Source organism: Cavia porcellus, unplaced genomic scaffold (assembly GCF_034190915.1).
Source record: "Cavia porcellus strain 051 isolate PalLab524CR breed Dunkin Hartley unplaced genomic scaffold, mCavPor4.1 scaffold_6, whole genome shotgun sequence".
NCBI classification, from domain to species: domain Eukaryota; kingdom Metazoa; phylum Chordata; class Mammalia; order Rodentia; family Caviidae; genus Cavia; species Cavia porcellus.
In genome coordinates this window covers 50714757-50734297 of record NW_026947489.1, presented here as the reverse complement: position 1 = coordinate 50734297, position 19541 = coordinate 50714757, and the positions used below count along the sequence as shown (strand labels likewise).

The 19541-nt window shown below is 35.5% G+C and overlaps 1 protein-coding gene and 1 non-coding gene across 2 annotated transcripts; one reads left to right on the top strand and one right to left on the bottom strand.

Moving 5' to 3' along the window:
* Positions 1 to 17: 17 nt before the first annotated feature.
* Positions 18 to 6258, bottom strand: Pip (prolactin induced protein). Its single transcript, NM_001173400.1, has 4 exons — positions 6164 to 6258; positions 3540 to 3645; positions 432 to 546; positions 18 to 142 (listed from the first exon to the last, which is right to left on the bottom strand). Exons 1-4 carry the CDS (start codon positions 6256 to 6258, stop codon positions 18 to 20), a joined length of 441 nt encoding a protein of 146 aa, NP_001166871.1.
* Positions 6259 to 18888: 12630 nt separating this feature from the next.
* Positions 18889 to 18992, top strand: LOC111758528 (U6 spliceosomal RNA). The gene has a single exon (XR_002792706.1). It is a non-coding gene; the product is annotated as a U6 spliceosomal RNA (small nuclear RNA).
* Positions 18993 to 19541: the final 549 nt, after the last annotated feature.

Genomic DNA, 19541 nt, shown 5'->3' with positions numbered 1-19541 from the left:
ACACACAAGGGTTTCCATTAATTTACAGTCAGGTCAGTTATAGCATAATATCGATTTGATTTTATGGGTACCACTGCTTGATCATCAGGGCAGATATTCAGCTCCCGAATAATGTCAACCACTGTTGCAATTCTTACAGTGCCTGGAAGAGAGGAGCACAAAGATCACCTCACACACTCTTCAGGGTCCTCTGTTTTTTTGCTGGGATTAGATACTCACCCAGTTGGTTTTAATTTTTTTGATTTTTCATTTCATAATTACCACCTTTCTTAGCTTTTATCATGCAGTGCTTCCCTTTAGTACCTGGGCTTTATTCTTTCAGATCCTCAGATTTCTCTTCTTCTAACCCTCAGGTTTTTCATATGACTGTTCTGTTTCTGCTTTTTCCTCCCTTATGGTGGCCCCCTTCTTTAGATAATGCATGTACTCACTGTTGGTCTGGAAGTCCCAGTAGAAGGTTCTTGGGTAATCACTGCAGAGGCAGCCAGTGTATTTATAGTTGAAGGGACCTGCTAATGGCTTGCTGCTTACGAGGTAAGCTTTAATCTGGTGAGAGGAGAAGATTCAATGTTAGCCTGATGAATGTGAGAGAGAAGAAAGACAAGAGAGGAAAAATTCAGAGATGGGTCAGAGCTATTGAGGAGCCCATGTTAGTGATGTCAGCTTCTCTTTCCCCCTGTACACCAACTGACCCCTGAGAAATGTGAGCATGAGACTTGGGAGGGTACAGGAAGATGTAGGTAAAGTCATAAGACTTCACTCCTGGTTGGCAGTCCATCTAGTAGCAGACTGGCCTTCATTATCAATGGGATTCTGGGAGATGACCTGCATGATATTGTATTTTGTGAATGCTGAGATGGTATTCTGGCTCTCTGGGAACAGACACAAGGGTCAGGCCTCTGTTATACTTGACTAGGCCCCACTGTGTTCCCTGGTAACTTTGCGACCTTTGATGGTTAAAGTTACTTTTCCCACTGCTACCTCAGTTCACTGTGAATTGCAGTTAAGTCACAAGCCTGACTATTAGATTAGAAAAGGAAATCTGGAGGGTAAATTTCCTCCCTTTATTTTTCCTTTTCAATTTAGAGTATTCTGCAACTTAATATTCTATGTATTGTTTTCAAAACCTATTTAATGCTAATTGAGGGCTTTTAGTCTGGGGTATGTCAACTCAGAGAGACTTGTGAATAAATATGTCTCTTTGTGTAAATCCAGATGGAAAGAAATTTTGATCTATCATCAGCTCAGTATGTGATTTTATAACAAGGATGAAGAAAATGGTTTACCACACTTGACTGATTAACATGTCCTAAAAATGTTGCCTGCAATCATCACTGCCCTGAACATGTAGGAGTTATCAGAGTGGCTGGGTGTGAATGACTGAGGCCACCTACCACCTGCCCATTCCAGAAACTTGCTCATTTATCTGGAAATTCTGCATTGAGTAATCCTTAGCCTCACAAGAAATTCCAATGTTCTCACCTTTGGGTGCTACTCAGAATTCTTTGGAGAGCCCTGGAGTGTAGGACAACCTATCCTTGTATTATCATTCCTCCCTTTGCTGTTTGCTGTATTGCTGCAGCGGCCATCACAGATCATGTCTGCACAAGATGAAAATGAACTTTTTGGAGTTTAAATGTATTGTTTCTGCAGCCAATGGATCAATAAACACATACATTATTATTTTGCAAGTTTAACTTATTTAATTTAACCTTATTATTCAGTATTTAATTTCACAACTAATCTAATGCACATTATGCATTTCAAAGCATCTTTTTCTGACAGGTGCCAAAAACTTTATAAGACCCATAAGAGGGTCCATATTAAAAAATGTTTAATCACTCTGGCTAATCAAATGCTTTTTTAAGCTTTAAAGTATTATACAATTTTTATATTTAAGTATGTAATTATAGACATAATGCATTATGTTTTAACTCTAAAAGGAGTATGAGTCTAGGGTTTCATTTTAACAGAATTTTATTTGGAAAACCATTGTATGTGATAGAAAATAAGGTGGAAAATAAGGTAGAAAATTTAAGCTAATGAACAAGTTATATTTTCCAAAGAGTTTTAAATGTGAAAATGTTTAAAAGCTCTGTATTTATATTTTATTGGAAGCTACAAATGAATTTGGCTGAGTAAAGTTAGCAAAATTTCCTCTTACACAAATTCTTTTTGGTTTGCAATTCACTGATGCAGATCAGAGATTTTTATCTGGATTTAGGTGGATTTTTAAAAGTTCAATGTATGTTATTGTATCAGAAATACTCAAGATTTAGTTTTATTGATTATACTATTATATGACATTATGTTAATTTGAATACATTTTATACAGCTTATATTTGAATACATTTTATACATTTTATATCAGGAGTCAAGTGTAAATCCATTATTTATCAGTCACCCAGAAACTATTGTTATGACAATTATTGATCATATGCAACATATACATGTTTTCTACACTGTCATCTCTGGTAATAATAAACAAAACACAAAGTTGAAAAACTTTAAACTAGTCTCTCTTCTAACCCAAGACAACATGCATGGTTCAGATATATGGATGGCAAACAAAAATTTGACAAGGCACCTGGGATATTCTTTGCTTAATGATCAAGAATTATACTCTTAAATGTGTGGGGGCATTTTTAGGATGCGTTTAAATGAAGAGGTGTCTTCACATTCCCAACTTTGTTTCCTGCTTAACTGCTATCCTTAAATCTCACTCGTTATTGGGAAACTTGTAATAATGTAATGCTCTAACCTCAAGCTGCTCAAAGAATGCACTCATGAAAAGACCTTCCACGTGCCCTGGGAGTTAGTTACATATGCAGAAGCTTAGTTCTCCCAGAGTGTTGAATCATATTTTGCCATCTGATCAGACGAGCTGGTTAGGTTTAGGTGCACCATGGTTTGAAAACCTCTGGTGTATCTTAGAGATTCAACTTCTCTTTGATAATTGCTGAGCTATGCAAAGAAAGAGAAGCAGGTAGTACCTTATGGGACAGAACAGGCCTGGACAAAAGTTAGCTACTGGAGGGACAAAGAAAAAGGGCAGAAAAAGGTATCAGAAAGTCAGATTCATTGCAAAGTTTATGGGACAGGATGCATCAGAGACTGCAGATCTTTGTCACTCCTTTAATATCCTACACTGGGTTGTAGTGTGTTCTTTTGAGTAAACCCTAGACAAACCCCATGCCATGTGCACTATGCTCAGATCCACGAGAAACGTCTACCAATACTCTGCCAGCACTTAAATCTTTTCTCCTTTTATTTCACTTCCTTTTCATTATTTCTCTCTTTCTCATCCTCTCTGAACCTTCCCAAACCAGAGTTTCTTCATCTGAAGACAAAAATAGTCAACTTCCATAAGCTTTCAGAATTGTTTTGATGCTGTGATATAACATATATGAGAATATTTTATTAAGCATATTATGAAATATTAAAGTGAGAATTTGATTATACTGCATTCACAATAAAGGATTTAGATTTGCTTTGTAGTTAGATGTACCTTCAGGTCAGTCCCCAAAGCCACTACTTACCACCATACATTCTCTCAATTCTGTCTCAACTTTAAGCTTCAAGGTGGTCAATTCGTTGGCTGTTACTTCTTGTGGCAGCTCTGTACTGAGTATTATTGTTCTTCGACTGGTTTTGGAAGGAGAAAGAGAGGACAGAGAGATCAGAGACCTGTTCACGGGGAAGGGTGGAAAACATAAGGTGGCAGGAAAGATAGCGACAGTGCCAGAGAGAGGGTGATATGTCTCAGTATCAGATTCTCCAAGCACTTAGATGTGCTGTTTGATTTGGATGTTTTGTGTAGGTTTAGTGTCATTGAAAACTAAGGAGTTGCATTTTTTTCTATTGACAAAAATTTAAACACAAAAGTAGTAAAAAGAATTAAAGTACATGGCAAATAAATAGATCTGAGGATCAGTGAAACAGATTAGAAGGCGCAAACACAACTACAAAGACACTCAGCCACCTGATATTTGACAGAGGGACTGAACACATTCACTGGAAGAAGGATAGCCTCTTTAATAAATGGTGCTGGAATTGGCTCTCCACCTGCTGAAGACTGAAACTAGATCCATGCCTATCACCATGCACAAAACTAAAATCTAAATGGATCAAAGATCTAAGTATTAAAACAGTATTAAAACAGTATTAAATTTACTGAAAGACAAGATAGGTAGAAATCTTGGAGACATGATGTAGGCAGACAATTCATGAACTAAATGCAAATTGCACGGGAAACGCTTCAAAGAATCAGCAACTGGAATCTCATATTATTGAAAAGTTTCTGCACTTCAAAAGAAATCACCAACAGAGTGAAAAGAAAACCCACAGAAAGGGAAAAAATTTTAGCCAGCAACCCCTCAGACAAAGGATTTATATCCAGAACATATAAAGAATTGAAAACCATCAAGCCGCTCCCCCTAAATTCAAAGACCATCTCCAAAAATGGGCATCTGAGATGAAAACACAGTTCTCAGATGAAGATATACAAATTGCTAATAAATACATGAAGAAATGTTCACCATCACTGGTCATTCAAGAAATGCAAACTAAAATGCTTTGAGATTTCATTTCACTCTGGAAAGAATAGCTGCCATCAAGAAAACTTCTGATAACAAATGTTAGTGAGGCTTCAGGGAAAAAGAAACACTGCTGCATTGTTAGTGGGAGTGTAGACTGGTGCATCCACTATGGAAATCACTATAGAGAATTCTTAGAAGATTAGGATTGAAAGTTCCATTCAATCCAACTATTCCCCTCCTGAGTATTTTCCCAGAAAAACCAAAAAGGTCATGTCACAGTGATATATGTGCACCCATGTTCATAGCAGCACAGTTTGTGATAGCTAAATCTTGGAAACAACCAAAATACCCATCAATTGCAGAGTGGATGAAAAAGATGTGGTATTTTTATACAATGGAATATTACTCAGCTATAAAAAAGGAGGATATTGAGGCCTTTATAGGTAATTGGAGGCAACTTGAGAGTATCCTCACAAGTGAAATAAATAACAATCATATTTATAAATATCACATTGTGTCTCTAGTGTAAACAGTAACAAGAACTGTAGGAGTAACAAAACCCAAAATTTGTAATTGCTATTGTAAAAAAAAAAAAAGGATATAACTGCATGTATGTTAAAGTGTGGAAGATAGATAGCCATATTACTAAGTTTTTATTGGATCATTGAACAGAACTGTTCACAGACTCACTGTTTGAATGTCCACTTTGTATGCTTTAATTTTGTAACTTGAATAACTATTTTTAAGATTACAGTATGTAATTTATCAATTAGTGATTTCTTAGTTTATTTTTTGAAATTCTGTATTATTTCTATTCTTTTTCTCTTTAAATAAAATTTAAAAAATAATTAAAATACAGTACCCTAAATGTTCTGTACTCTTCCTCTGCCTTCAAACTGGAACACTCAGTACATTGATTTGTGAACCCGTGCTCCTGAGTCTCAGTGTGTCAGAAGCCCTAATATTCATCTTTTGACTTAAGGAAAAATATTGTGTCAGGTACATACAGGCTACATCATCCTCATAACATAACATGATGATATGAGTCCTTCGGTGAGTCCTGTCCATGCCGCACAAAGCTGTTGATAGGACTCCCAGACCTCTGCATCTCCTCTTGTGTAAGCCACAGTTTGAAATGGTAAACTTTGTGAAGCAAAACTCTTAACAAAGTACTTGAGGGTGGTCTGTAGTTCAGAGGCAAAGAGTACAATTAATTTGTTTTTAGATACAGGATTTTGCTATATCGTAAAGCCTGTCTTGAACTCACTGTGTAGCATAGGCTGGCCTAGAATTCTTGGTGATTTCCCTGATTTATATTCCAGAATGCTGGCATAGTAGGTGTGAGTTACTACACCTAACTTGGAGAAAGACTAATTATTAATTACAGCTTCTGTGTCCTTGGTAAAACTTTTACTACAGGTAACCTAGAAGCCCCCAGTGGAAATATGTAGGGGGTTAATGGGGCTTCCTTGAACAGAAATATGAAATCCACCATGAAATCAGGAGAGCTCAGAGACAAGATGCCTGAAAAACTTCAAGAATTTCCAAGGTGCATGTTGATTTCTTGGTTAGGAACAGAGTCCTCCTAGTGGATTTTCTATAGGAAGAAGAAGGGTTTGGCTCACGTGTCTTCCTGGGCTGTGATGACCCCCAGCTGCAGGTACAGAGTAAGGAGCAGGGTGGCAGGGCTGGCTCTGAACAGGAACTGGAAGGTGAGCATGCTGGAAGATTCAGAAGGTAACGTCCAGGGACGGTGGTGCCTTAGGTGCCAGTGCAGTTCTTATATGCAGATCAAGGAAGAGGAAGAGCTGTCAGATTGATCCATTAGGGGAATCACCCAATCATTTTCCTACTCATGATCTTTCCTTGTTGACTTGGTTTGTTTTTATATGGAAAAAATATGAACTTTCAACTAGACTGTTAGAATCAGGGAGAGAGATCCTTCCTTATTTTCTCAGTATCAGAACTTCTCAAAGTGATTGTCTTCTGGGTAACAGATATGTTTTTCTTTTTCCACATTATATACCCATCAGTCTTGCTGTTTGCAGCCTTAGCTTCAGCCACTGTCTCTGCAGGCAGTGAACCAACCATGGCAGGAGATTTCAAGTTTTAACTCTAAAGCACGTTTTTTTGGTCATCTTGGTGTAAGGCTGAGAGGATATGTTACTAAATAGAGGTTTTTAGTCATAAATGTATGAGGGCCTCTGAACTGAAGAGCCAGGCTGCTGTGTCTGTAGCAGGGTACAGTTGAGTATGGGATGGAAACGTGAAGGTGTTTGTGGTTACTGAATCCTTTTGAATGCCCCATAGAATAGTACAATCTGCTGATGACCAAGGCACGCGACAGTACTAAATTTCGATTGCAGGAGGCTAATATTTCAATTCTAGGCAGTCCATCTACATACCTGGCACTTCCAAATTAGACTTTTAGATACCAATATCTCTATTTCTTTCTACATTGAAGTGACCATATGGTCACATCTCACACTGGTCTTATGGCAAAAAGCACAGAGGAAGACAACATAAAATGGACTTAAAAAAAAAAAACTAAAACAGAACTCAAAACATGTCCAAGTGATTTCTGATCTAAGAACTCTTCCTCATGGTAGGATAGGAAGATTCACTCTTGCTAACGCTGGCATTGTGCTATTTCTCTTAACTAAAAATTACCCCTTAACTTATGACTTAAGGATTGACTTTTGCTTTGCATTGACAAAAGTCCGGAAAGACCCTCCTTGACATCAGACTCTTAGCTGGTAGGAGTTGCCCAATAATCACTGGAGCCAGCAATCCAAATTAAAGTCTCAGCATATTTTTTCCAGTTTATATATGCCTGTTTTAAGGTTCCTTCCTGCATGTTTTTCTTTTGTGCCTCCATCCTAATTATTATGAGTTGGGTATCATAACTCTTTTTCTCTTGCTGCTTCAGCTGTGGTGTGGTTGCATCCTTTCTACTCTGCTTCTATTCCCTAAATTTAGAAACAATGATTTTGTGCTGCACTGACCTGGTCACACTGACCCTCCTCCATAAACATTTTTTAACATTATAATTTTAAAGCTTTTTAAAAGGACATTCTAGCTGAGATTATCCAAGGAACAAGCCCAAAGAATCTGGATTGTGTCCACACGGGTAAAATATTGAAAGACTTTTTGAAGGGCTGTATACTCCCAATGAGGTATATGGCAGAATACCAGTGGACAATGAGAATCAGTTAAAGGTAACTTGTTAATTAGCCTAAAAATCAGCAGAGAATTGTGACATCAGAACCCTAGAAAATACATAGGAACTCTTAGGTACATGTATGCATTTCATAGTATGGTAGTTAATTTCATGTCTACTTGGCTAGGCATGATATCTGGCTGCTGGTAAACCAATCTACATATTTTATAAATATTTTTATATTTAATGTGGTTAATTTTTACAATCATAACCTTCAGATAATGCTGATTATTCTGTGATTGGACTAAGTGTAGGTAAGATGCAATTCCAGTATGCAATTGTGTTATGTGTTTAAGTGTGTTCCAGCTTGTCACAGAAATGTCAGTATTAAAAGCTTGAGTTTGTTTGAAAGGTCAATATTTCAAAAGCAGGATGGAGTCTAAATAGCTTTTCAAGTTTTAAGTGATGTGTAGCAATACTTTCCAAATTTATGACAAGTCTGATGATAATTCCACTTTCATGCCAATTGTTTTGTTGAGAAAGTCAATCTAGAAGATGGCTCTGTGGAGGAAAATATGGACAAAAATTGTCACAATGAAGGCAATGAAAATTTTTTTAAGGTTTAAGAGCTCTAATAGTGGCTGATTAAACTAAGTTGTTATCAACTAAGGAGGCTTACAGAAAACATGTCAATAATCTTTTTGGTTTATATCTTTTACTCTGAGTAATTACTTTGAAGATAATGATACAGCGTGTTAACTACTGTTATTCTCTTATTATTTTGTAATAAAATTATTTTCATAAAATAAAAAACACAAAAAGAAGAAATTGAGGACTCAAGAGAAGTTCCCTACAAGCTACAGTTGTGAACAGAAGGGTGCTCAGTTCTCATAAAAGAACGAATTAAGAATAACCAGCAAAGGAAGTTGTGGAACCAGCATTCATGGAGGACATGACTCATGCATGGCAAAATTTTAATCATTTTTATGTGAAGTAAGTCACAAATCCTAACAGCAACCCCATGAAAAGAGATAGGTGTTTAAGCCATGTTACAGAACCAACTACTGATGGAGTCAATTTTTCATCTAGATTTTGTGATATCCCCAAATTTTTATTTATACTATATTAGGGATCCTCTTTCAGAAACATGACATAAACCTACAGATATAAAATATGGTTAGAAGACCCTGGATGGGGCACCTGTAATACAGAACCCTGAAGCTTCTTGTTACCAACTCATTGGTGAATACACCTGTGGGTGGAGCCAGAGTGTAAATGCAGGTGTTTAGCTTGAATCTTTAGCTTTGTACCATGACCTTCCCTGTTACTGTGTATCACTGGCCACGTTAGTAAAGTGGCAAAATTGGGGTTCACAGTGAAGTACTCTGATAGCAGAAATTGTATTCTCAGATTATCTGTCCCATTTTGTGGTGGTATATCATTTTAAAGTTGAGGAAAGTAAACTCACAGAGGTTCTGATAGTTTGTTCAAATCATACAGCCAACTAACACAAACATGTTATTGAACTCAGTGAGAGCTGAACCCAGAGTTGGCACTTACGTGGACTATTCTGTATTTCTCTTAACTAGTGACAGTGTGAATGTTGTAAGATGTGTACAGGGATGTTTATCTTGTGCAGAGAATGTAATCAGTTGTTCAACAGAGGAAGTTATTTCAAGCTTGTTTTTGAAATGTTGCAGTCTATATCAAAACCAGCCTGAGAGAAGTGTAGATGTGTATGTATGTGTATTTGTGTCTCTTTGTATATGTTTGCATCAGCAATAGTAATATTTGCTGCCTTAATGGAATGATAATAGAATCTTAGTAGTATCATATAATTGAAGTCTCTTTAGGATTTCCATAAAATCTTGTGTTTGTACTATTAGAAACTGCCCTCATTAATATAATTTCCTAGGTAACTTGGGCATAACTATATGGCTTTTAAAAGAGGAAAAGGCAATGGAATTATGGAGGGCAATTCTGTGGCCAAGATCTAGAAGTGACTTATTCCTAAATCCTGCATCTTCCTGCCACAGCCTAGGCATGTAGCCATAGCAAGAGATTGGGAAATTTAGACTTGCTGTGTGCCTACGAGACAAGGACAGTGGAACTGGTGCACTTGATGAAACTCATCTGAACAGAGGAAAGTCTGTATAATCTGCCTTTTTTACCTTATTTACTCATTCAGACATGAAAAATGATCAAACAATGAAACACTGAAAGCACAACCTGTTCTATTTGATGAATCAAGAGGGATCAGTAATATAGTCATCTATCTTCCCTTCTTACTTTTCTCCTTTCTATTTTCGCAGTTCTGTTCTTTTTGAGAAGTTTCTTTCACATTTATTTTCACATTTTGGATCTTATTTTCTCTTTTAGATATTTACACTAGGGAAACAATATGATATTTGCACAAGTGAGTCTGACTTATTTCACTTGGTATATGGTCTTAATTTGCATTCATTTTCCTATAAAAGCCTCAAGTTTGTCCTTTTATAGCTGAATATTCTATTATATAAAAATATTACATCTTAAAAAATCCATTCTTTGGCTAATGAGCATTTGGATTATTTCCAAGATTTAGCTATTAAAAATTGTGCCATTATAACCATGAGGACACATATATTGCTGTGGTATGATGTTATGATTCTTCTGGGAAGATACACAGAAAAGGAATACCTGGATCAAATGGGACCTCTGATCCTAGATTTTTGAGAAATCTCCATTCTGATTTCCACAGTGGTTTTACCAGTCTACAATGCCTCCAGCAGCGGAGAAGGGTTCCTTTTACCCTAGGGCCCCATCAACATTTGTTACTGGTTGATTTCTTGATGGTAGTCATTGTTTCTGCGGTGAGATGCAATCTCAGTGTTGTTTTAATTTGCATCTCTCAAATCACCAGTGATATTGAACATATTTTCATATATTTATTTGTTCTTTGCATTTGTTTTTGTCTTTTTGAGACAGGGTCTCAAAAAGGTCTTTATGCAGTTCAAGCTCTCTTTGTAGCCCAGGCTGGTCTCAAACTTGCAACAATCCTCCTGCCTCAGCCTCCCAAGTGCTGGGATTACAGGCATGAGCCATCATGCCTGGCTCTTTGCATTTCTCCATCTGAAAAGTACATATTCATCTCCAATGCCCATTACTGAATCAATCAAGTCTTTGAAATTGGGGGAGTGTTTCTGATTTTCTCAATTCTTTGTGTGTTCTAGATAGAAGTTCTTTGCCTGAGGGACAATTGATTAAATTTTTTTCCTCATCTAGGAGCTGTTTTTCTCCCTGTTGGTGATTTCTTTTGATGTTTAAAAGGTTTTTTATTAAGATAAGACCCAATTGTTGATTCTGTGAAGTGCCTCCCATGCAATTTTTTTTCAACTCTCTACCTACATGCATGTTTTTAAGATTTCTACCTTACTTTTCTTCCAGTATAATTATTGTTTCTGTTTCAATACTTAGATTTCTGATCTGTCTAAACTTTAGTTTAGTGCATGGTGCTAGACATAGATCTATGTTTAGTTTTTGGTATGTAGTGATCCAGTTTTTCCAGCTTCATCTATTAGAGAGAATATCTTTCTTCCAGTGAAACCCTTAGCTCCTTTGTCAAAGATAAGGTGGCTGAGTCTCTTTGTAGTTATGTCTGCATTTTCTAGTCTGTTCTACTAGCTCACAGGTCTGCTTTTTCTGGCACCATGCTGATTTTATCACAGTATCTTTGTATGATAGTGTCAAGTCAGGAATTGTGGTGCCTTCTGCCTTGCCTTTCTTGCTCAGAATTGCTTTTGCTGTTCTGGGTCTCTTGTTTCCAAATGAATTTTGACTGTTTTCTCTAGTTCAGTGAGTTATATGAATGGTATTTGGCTCAAGATTGCATTACATCTGTATAACAACTTCTGGATCATGGCCATTTTCACTATGTTGTTTCTTCCTACCCAAGAGCATGGGGTTTCTTTCTGTTTTCTCATATCCTATTGTATCTCTTATTTTTAGAGCAGTGTAATTTTAAATATATAAGAGTTTTACTTCCTTTGCTAGGTTAATTCCTAAAAATTTTATTTTTGGGGTGCTATTGCAAAGGGTGTGTTTCTCCTCATTTTTCTATCAATGAGTTTGTCATTTGTGTACAGGAATACAACTGACTTTTCAATGTTGACTTTGTAACCTATTACACTACAGAATTTGGAATTAAATCTGTGAGTTTTTTGGTGGAATTCTTGGAATCTTCTATGTAGAATATCATATCATCTGCAAATAATGATAATTTAAATTTTTTCTTTGCTATTCTTATTCCTTTTATTTCTTGTTCTTTTCTAATTGCTCTAGCTAATGTTCCATAAATATACTGAATAGAGTGATGATAGTGAAACCCTTTGTTGAGTTCTTGAATTTAGAGTTTTAGTATGATCCTGACTCTTGGTTTGTCATAAATGGATTTTATCAAATTGAAATAAAGATCAAATTTACTGATTTTCTGCAGTGTTATTATTATGAATGTGTTGATTCTTTTCAAAACCTTTGTATCAATCTTTTGGAATGATCATGTGATTTTGTCTTTGGCTCTGTTGGTGTGGTATATTAGATTTATTGATTTGTGTATGTTGGATCACTGCTGCATTCTTGGGATAACTCCTGCTTGCTCATGGTGTATAATCTTCTTGATGATTAGCTGCATTTTTTGAGAGTATCTTATTGAGGATTTTTGCATCTATGTTCATTAGGGAGAATGGCCTATAGTTTCCTTTTTTGACTGGGTCTTTCTCTGGTTTTGGTATCAGGGTAATACTCGTTTCCAGGAATGAGTTAGAGAGAATTGATTCATTTTCAGTTTCACTAAAGAGTTTGAGGAGTTTTGGCATTAAATCTTTTCTAAATTTCTTGTAGACCTGCAACCCCAAGTAGCTGGGGAGCCTCAGTGTGCTGAGTTGTGTGAGCTGAAGGCCTGCACAATGAACTCTACATAGCCATGTAGCTTTGATACCTGGCTCAGAACCTGGTAGGGCACCACCCGGCATCTGAAAACAGCCAGGGAGTTTGGGTACATTGCTCAGGTCCTGTCTGGGCTCCACCTAGTGACCACAAGCAGCTTGGGAACTTTGGTCAGATGCATGGTGTGAGCTGAAGATCTGAACAGCAAATTCCATCTGGCTGTGCAGCTTTGGTATGGCATTCAGAAATTGGTGGAGTCCCACCCAGCAACCCCAAACAGCCAGGGAGTTTTGGTACATTGCTCAGATCTTGGCTGGGCTCTGGATAGCTGGGGAACCTCTGTGCATCGAGTGGCATGAGCTGAAGGCCTCCTCAGTCTACTTCAGCTATCCATTCAGCTTTCATATGTAACTCAGAACCTGGTAGGAACAAGCCAAGCAACTTCAAGCAAGGAGCTTGAGTGCCACATGGGGTGTGCTGAAGTTCTGTCCACTGTACTCTCCTTATGTGAGGAGGATTCAACTGCCTCTCAGGAACTGGTAAGCCCTGCCTAATGATCTGCACTCAACTGGGGAAACTCCTTGCAGTATGGACAGCCATCCTCAACCAAGGAACCAACTGAGATTTTCCATTCAGCTGCCCTAGGTGAATACACCAAAATGACAAAATGAAAAAAGTAAAATGCAATCTCAAAGCTCTAGCCCATCCCAAACAAGACTAGGAGACAGGGACATAGAAGAAAGTATAAGCCATACACCTGAAACTTCTGAAATGATTGCAACTGATGTAAAGAAACAACTCCACGAAGCTGTAAAGTAACTCAGATCAGAAATAATCTCCCAGATAAAACAAGAAATGATAAACATAATGAAAGAAATGCTGAACACATCTAAAGAAGACATAGTTAAATAAAACAGAGGAGCACTGAAAAATGATGAAAACATTGAATGAACAATATAAGAATTAGAGTACATGAAAAAAATTGAAAGAAAAATCCAGGAAATCAAAAATTCCATCAAAAACTGGCAAAACTGCCTCAATGAATGTGAAGGTAGATTTTTAGACCTCAAAGACAAGAGTGAAGCTAGTGAAGAGGAAAGGAAAGATCTTTTAAAAATAACAAGGAATCAGGAAACAACAATTTAATAGTTACAAGACAATGCAAAGAAAAACAATAAAGATTTATAGGTGTAACTGAAAAAAGGATGAGAATATAAATGATATAAAATACTATTTACAGAAGTAATAACCAACAATTTCCAAAACATGAGAAAGGACACTTAAATACAGATAAGTGATGCATATAAGACTTCAATTAACCATAATCAAAATAAATCTACACCCAGACATAAAATAATCAACATCCCAGAAATTCAACATAAGAACAGAATATTAAAAGGTCTAAGAAAAAATAAACAAACACCTATAAAGGAAAGTCAACCAAAATCACAGCAGTATTCTCAACATGAACAGTGAAAACAAGAAGAGCATGAAGTGAGTTATTTCAAATCCTAAAGGAAAATGACTTCCAACCCAGACTGATGTATCCTGAAAATCTGTCCTTCAAAACCTGTAGATAAGATACTTTCTGTAAATAAGATACTTTCATGAGAAAGAACAAATGAAGAACTTCAAGACCACCAAATCAACCCTAAAAAGAATACTGAAAGATATTCAAGGTAGACATAAAAATAGTTACAACTTCAAGAAAACCAACAGAATAAAATCACCAAGCAGGGAAAACAATTAAACAGAGGATAAATGTAAAGAACCAATAGCAGAAAGATGACACGACAAAAAGGCCAATGTATATCAGTTATAACAACATAAATGACCTCAATTAAAAGAAATGGCCTCCAAATAAAAGAAACAGACTGGCAGAATAGATCAAGAAACAACAACCATATGCTATATACAGGAAACCCATCTAATCCAAAAGGAAATTCTTAGACTGAAAGTCAAAGATTGGAAAACAATGCTTGGTGCAACAGGAACTCCCCAAAAAGCAGGAGGAGCTATTATATTTGCAGACAGTGTGAACTTCAAATCAAGAATGATCAAAAGAGATAGTGTCAGTATATACTATAGTGTCAGTATATACTATACTATACAGTATATACAAGTTTTGGGGAAAACTTCAAGAGGAAGAGATAAAAATCTTAAATATTTAAGTACCAAATACATGAACACCCAGCTATATAAAACAAATATTAATCCAAAAGTAAAACTCAAATGAACAATATTACAATTATAACAGGGAACCTTAACATTCCATTGACACAGACAGATCAACTAGACAAAAAAATCAGCAAAGAAATAACAGAAGTGAATCAAACTTGTGAACTGGACTTAGTACATGTATACAGAGTGTTCCATCCAAAAATGTCAAATTATACGTTCTCAGTTTCACATGCCATAGTCACTAAAATATACCATATGCTGGCCCACAGAACATCCTTAAGTAAAAGCACAAGAATCAAAATTATCCCATATTATCTGATCATAGTGCTATAAAACTGGAAATAAATGACAAAAAACTGCAAATCTCTATAAATATATGGAAATGAAATCATGGACTCCAGAACAAACAATGGTTCAAAGAACAAATTAAAGAAGAAACCTAATAATATCTACAAACAAACAAAAATAATAAAAGTACAACTTGCCAGAACTGGTGGGATGCAATGAAAGCAGTCCTCAGGGGTAAATTTATTGCAGTGATTTCCCAAATTAGGAAAACAGATTGAACACAATTGAACAATCCAATGCTACACCTTAGTCATCTAGAAAAAGAAAAGAAAGTCAAGTCCAAAGCCCAAAGTGGGGAGGAAATTATAAAGATCAGAGCAGAAATTAATACAATAGAGACTAAGAGAACAGTACAAAGAATTAACAAATGAAAGTTAGTTGAAACAATAAATAAAATTGATAATCTCCTAGCTCATGTTAACAAAAAGGAATAAAAATCTCAAATTCATGCAATAAAGTTTGAAAAGAGTAAAATCACCTGAGAATGATGGAAATGCAGAAGATTGTCCATACCTACTTTAAAACTGTTTACTCTCTTACATTCCAAAAGACAGAAGAATTGGAAATATCTCTAGAAACATATTAATTACTAAAGCTAAATCAAGAAGATGTGAAATTTCTGAACAACCCAATTTCAGTTAATGAAAATGAAAATGTAATTAGAACATTACCAACAAAGAAAACCCAGGTCCTGATGGAGTCACAGATGAATTCTACAAGAAATTCAAGGCAGACTTAATGCCAAATCTCCTCAAACTCTTCAGTGAAGTTCAAAAGGAAGCAATTTTCCCCAATTAGTTCCCTGGAAGCAAGGATTACCCTAATTCCAAAACCAGAACAAGATCGAGTCAAAAAAGAGAACTACAGGCCAATCTCTTTAATGAACATAGATGCTAAGATCCTCAATAAAATATTGGCAAACAGAATGCAGCAAGTCTGCAAGAAAATTATACACTATGACCAAATGGGACTCATCTCAGGAATGTAGGGATGGTTCAACATGCACAAATCAATAAACATAAAACACCATATCAATAGGGCCAAAGGTAAGAAACACATGATCATTTCAATAGATGCAGAAAAAGCTTTTGGTAAAATTCAACACTCATTCATGATATGAACCATACAGAAAATCAGAATATATTGTCTTTATCACAACCTGATAAGAGCCATTTATGCCAATCCAAGAGCCAGCATCATAATAAATGTCAAATAATGAAATATTCCACTCTAAAATCAAGAACAAAACAAGGGTGTCTATTATCACCATTCCTATTAAATATAATTTCAGAAACATTAGAAAGAGCAGTTAGACAATAGAGAGAAATAAAAGGAATAAGGATAGGAAAGGAACAAGTTAAATTATCATTATTCACCGATGAGATGATACTGTACATCGAAAACCCTCAAAACTCCACTGAAAGACTTTTAGATGTAATAACAAAATTCAGTAATCAAAAAATTCAGTAATAACAAAAATCAGCACTTAAAAATCAATAGCATTCCTGTACACAAACAACAACCTCACTGTCAGAGAAATAAGAGAAATCACACTCTTTACAAGAATTCACAAAATGAAGTACTTAAGAATGAATCTAACACAGGAAGTAAAATACCTATACAGTGTATAGGTGTATACAAATATAGTAATCTGAAAAAGTAAATCAAAGAGAAACTCTGAAAATAGAAAGATATTCTTTGTTCATGAATAGGGAAAACAAACATTGTGAAAATGGCCATTCTCCCAAAAATTTTATATAGATTTAGTGCAATTTGAATTAAACTACCATTAGCCTACTTCAGAGATCTAGAGAAATTATTCCTAAAATTCATTGGGAAACCAAAGAGACCTAGAATAGTAAAGGAAATTCTGCACAACAGAGGCCTGGCAGGAGGCATCACAACCCCTGATTTGAAGTTATACTACAAAGCTACTGTGATAAAATCAGCATGGTTCTGGAATCAAAACAGGTCTGAAGATCAATGGAATAGATTAGAAGATACAACCACAGCTACAAACACATTCAGTCACCTTATCTTTGATAAAGGGTCTAAACATTCACTGGAAGAAAAATAGCCTCTTTAATAAGTGATGCTGGAAAAACTGGCTTTCCATATGCTGAAAACTAAAATTAGTCTCATGCCTATCACCATGCTCTCAACTAAAGTCATAATGGATCAAAGGCCTAAATATTAAAACAGAAATGTTAAATATGCTGGAAGACAAAGTAGGTAGAAAGTTTGAAGACATATATGTAGGCAGAGAATTCGTGACCAAAAATCAAACTGCATGAAAAATACTTCCCAGAATCAACACCTGTGATCTCATCTGGTTAAAATGTTTATACATGTCAAAAGAAATCTCCAACTGAGTGGAGAGAAATCCCATGAACTGGGAAAAAGTCTTAGTCAACTGTCCCTCAGATGAAGGACTTCTATCTAGAACATATAAAGAATTTAAAAATCCTAGGTCTTTAAATTGAAAGATCTATTACAAAACTGGATATCTGAGATGAATATACACTTCTCAGATGAAGAAATACAGATGACAAATAAATACATGCAAAAATGTTCATCATCAGTGGTCATTCAAGAAATACAAATTAAAACATCATTGAGATTCCATCTCCAGAAAGAATGGTCAGGATCAAGAAAACCACTAATAACAAATGCTGGAGATGCATTTATTGAGACATGCTGAGGAAAAAGGAACTCTTCTTCACTGTTGATGGTAGTGTAGGCTGGCGTAGCCACTGTGGAAATCAGTGTGGAGATTATTCAAAAAGCTAAAATCGAAGTCTCATTTCACACAGCTATTCCATTTCTTGGTATATTCCCAGAAGAATTGAAAGCATCACACCAAAAGTAATATATTTGCATCCATGTTTATAGCAGCACAACTTGTTTCTTAAGGGTTTTTTTTGTTTAGAAGCACAATTTGTAATAGCTAAATATTGGAAAGGACCCAAATGCCCCTCAAGTGAGGAATAGATAAAAAAGATGCGGTATTTTTACACAATGGAGTACTACTAAGCTATAAAGAAAGATCACACTGAGTCTTTTATAGGTAAATGGATGTGACTTGAGACCATACTCATAAGTGAAATAAATCAAGCTTACATTTTAAATACCATACTATCAGAATAAATGAGAGAGGGAAAAGGAGAAATGGAAGGAAAAGAGTATATGTATGTAACTATACACATATAACTGTATGTACGTATAGTGTGCAAGACAGATTACGTTTAATTCTCTGTTAGATCATCAAAAAGAACACTTTGTGCTGTCATTGTTTGTTTGATTATTTTATGCCTAAATTTTGTAACCAGAACAACTATTTCTATTTTAACAATATTTAAGATATCAACTAGTGTCAATTTCTTCCTGTTTTTTGAAATTCTCTATTCTTATATCCTTTTTTCTGTTTTGCTATTTTAAAATAAAAAACTGTAAAAGTATCATATTGACAATACCTTTGACTTTGTAACTTGAACAACTACTTGTAAGAAAACAATATATAATATATTAACTAGAGATAATTTCTTAATGTTTTTTGGAAATTCTGTATCATTTCTACCATTTTTTTCTGTTTTGCTTTTTTAAGTAAAAATAACATTGTCTTCCTAATGTAAGAAACTGAAAGAATAGATAAGATCCAAAATCTTCAATAAATATTGTGAAAGAATAACAAATTGCTCAAAGGGGAAAATAACTCAGAGAGGCAAAAGAAGGAAGGGGGTGCTTGCTTTGGCAGCACATATACTAAAATTGGAATGAAACAGAGAAAATTAGCATGGCCCCTGCACAAGGATGACATGCAAATTCATGAAGTGTTTATTTTTAAATACAAAAAACAATTCCAAGAGGCTACAGAGGAAATCAAATTAGAAGTACTCTCCCATGTAAAGACAGAAATAACAACCTTAGTAAAGGAGTTGCTAGTTCAGCTAAAGAAGAAATAGAGAAAAAAGTAAAGGAGCATGAGAAACTGATTGAAACCTTGAATGAACAATGTAGAAAACCAGCAGAATTTATGAAACAAACTTGAAGAAACATCCAAGAAACAAAAAATTCTATTCAAAGCTGGCAAAACCATTTAAATAAAGCTGGGGATAGAATTTTGGACCTTGAGGAGAGGACCAAAATTAATGATCATGAAAAATTTAAAAATAAAAAAAAAACAGCATGAAATGACAATCCAGCAGCTTCAAGATGATCCTAAAAGAAACAATATAAGGTGAATAGGCATCAATGCAAATGACAGCAGTAAACTATTCACAGAAGTAATAGCAGAAATTTTTCCAAACATGGGGAAAATATCTGATATGCAGATAAGTGAGGCACATAGAATGCCAAACAGTCACAACCACAACCAACATAAATCTACACCT

What these genes read in the sequence shown, in the direction of transcription:
- Pip (NM_001173400.1), bottom strand. Translation starts at nt 6,258, where the DNA reads ATGCTCACCTTCCAGTTCCTGTTCAGAGCCAGCCCTGCCACCCTGCTC. An exon ending in ATCACAGCCCAGGAAGACAC is followed by an intron (nt 3,646 to 6,163) that starts GTGAGCCAAACC and finishes TTCCAAAACCAG; the next exon opens with TCGAAGAACAATAATACTCA. An exon ending in AATTGAGAGAATGTATGGTG is followed by an intron (nt 547 to 3,539) that starts GTAAGTAGTGGC and finishes TCCTCTCACCAG; the next exon opens with ATTAAAGCTTACCTCGTAAG.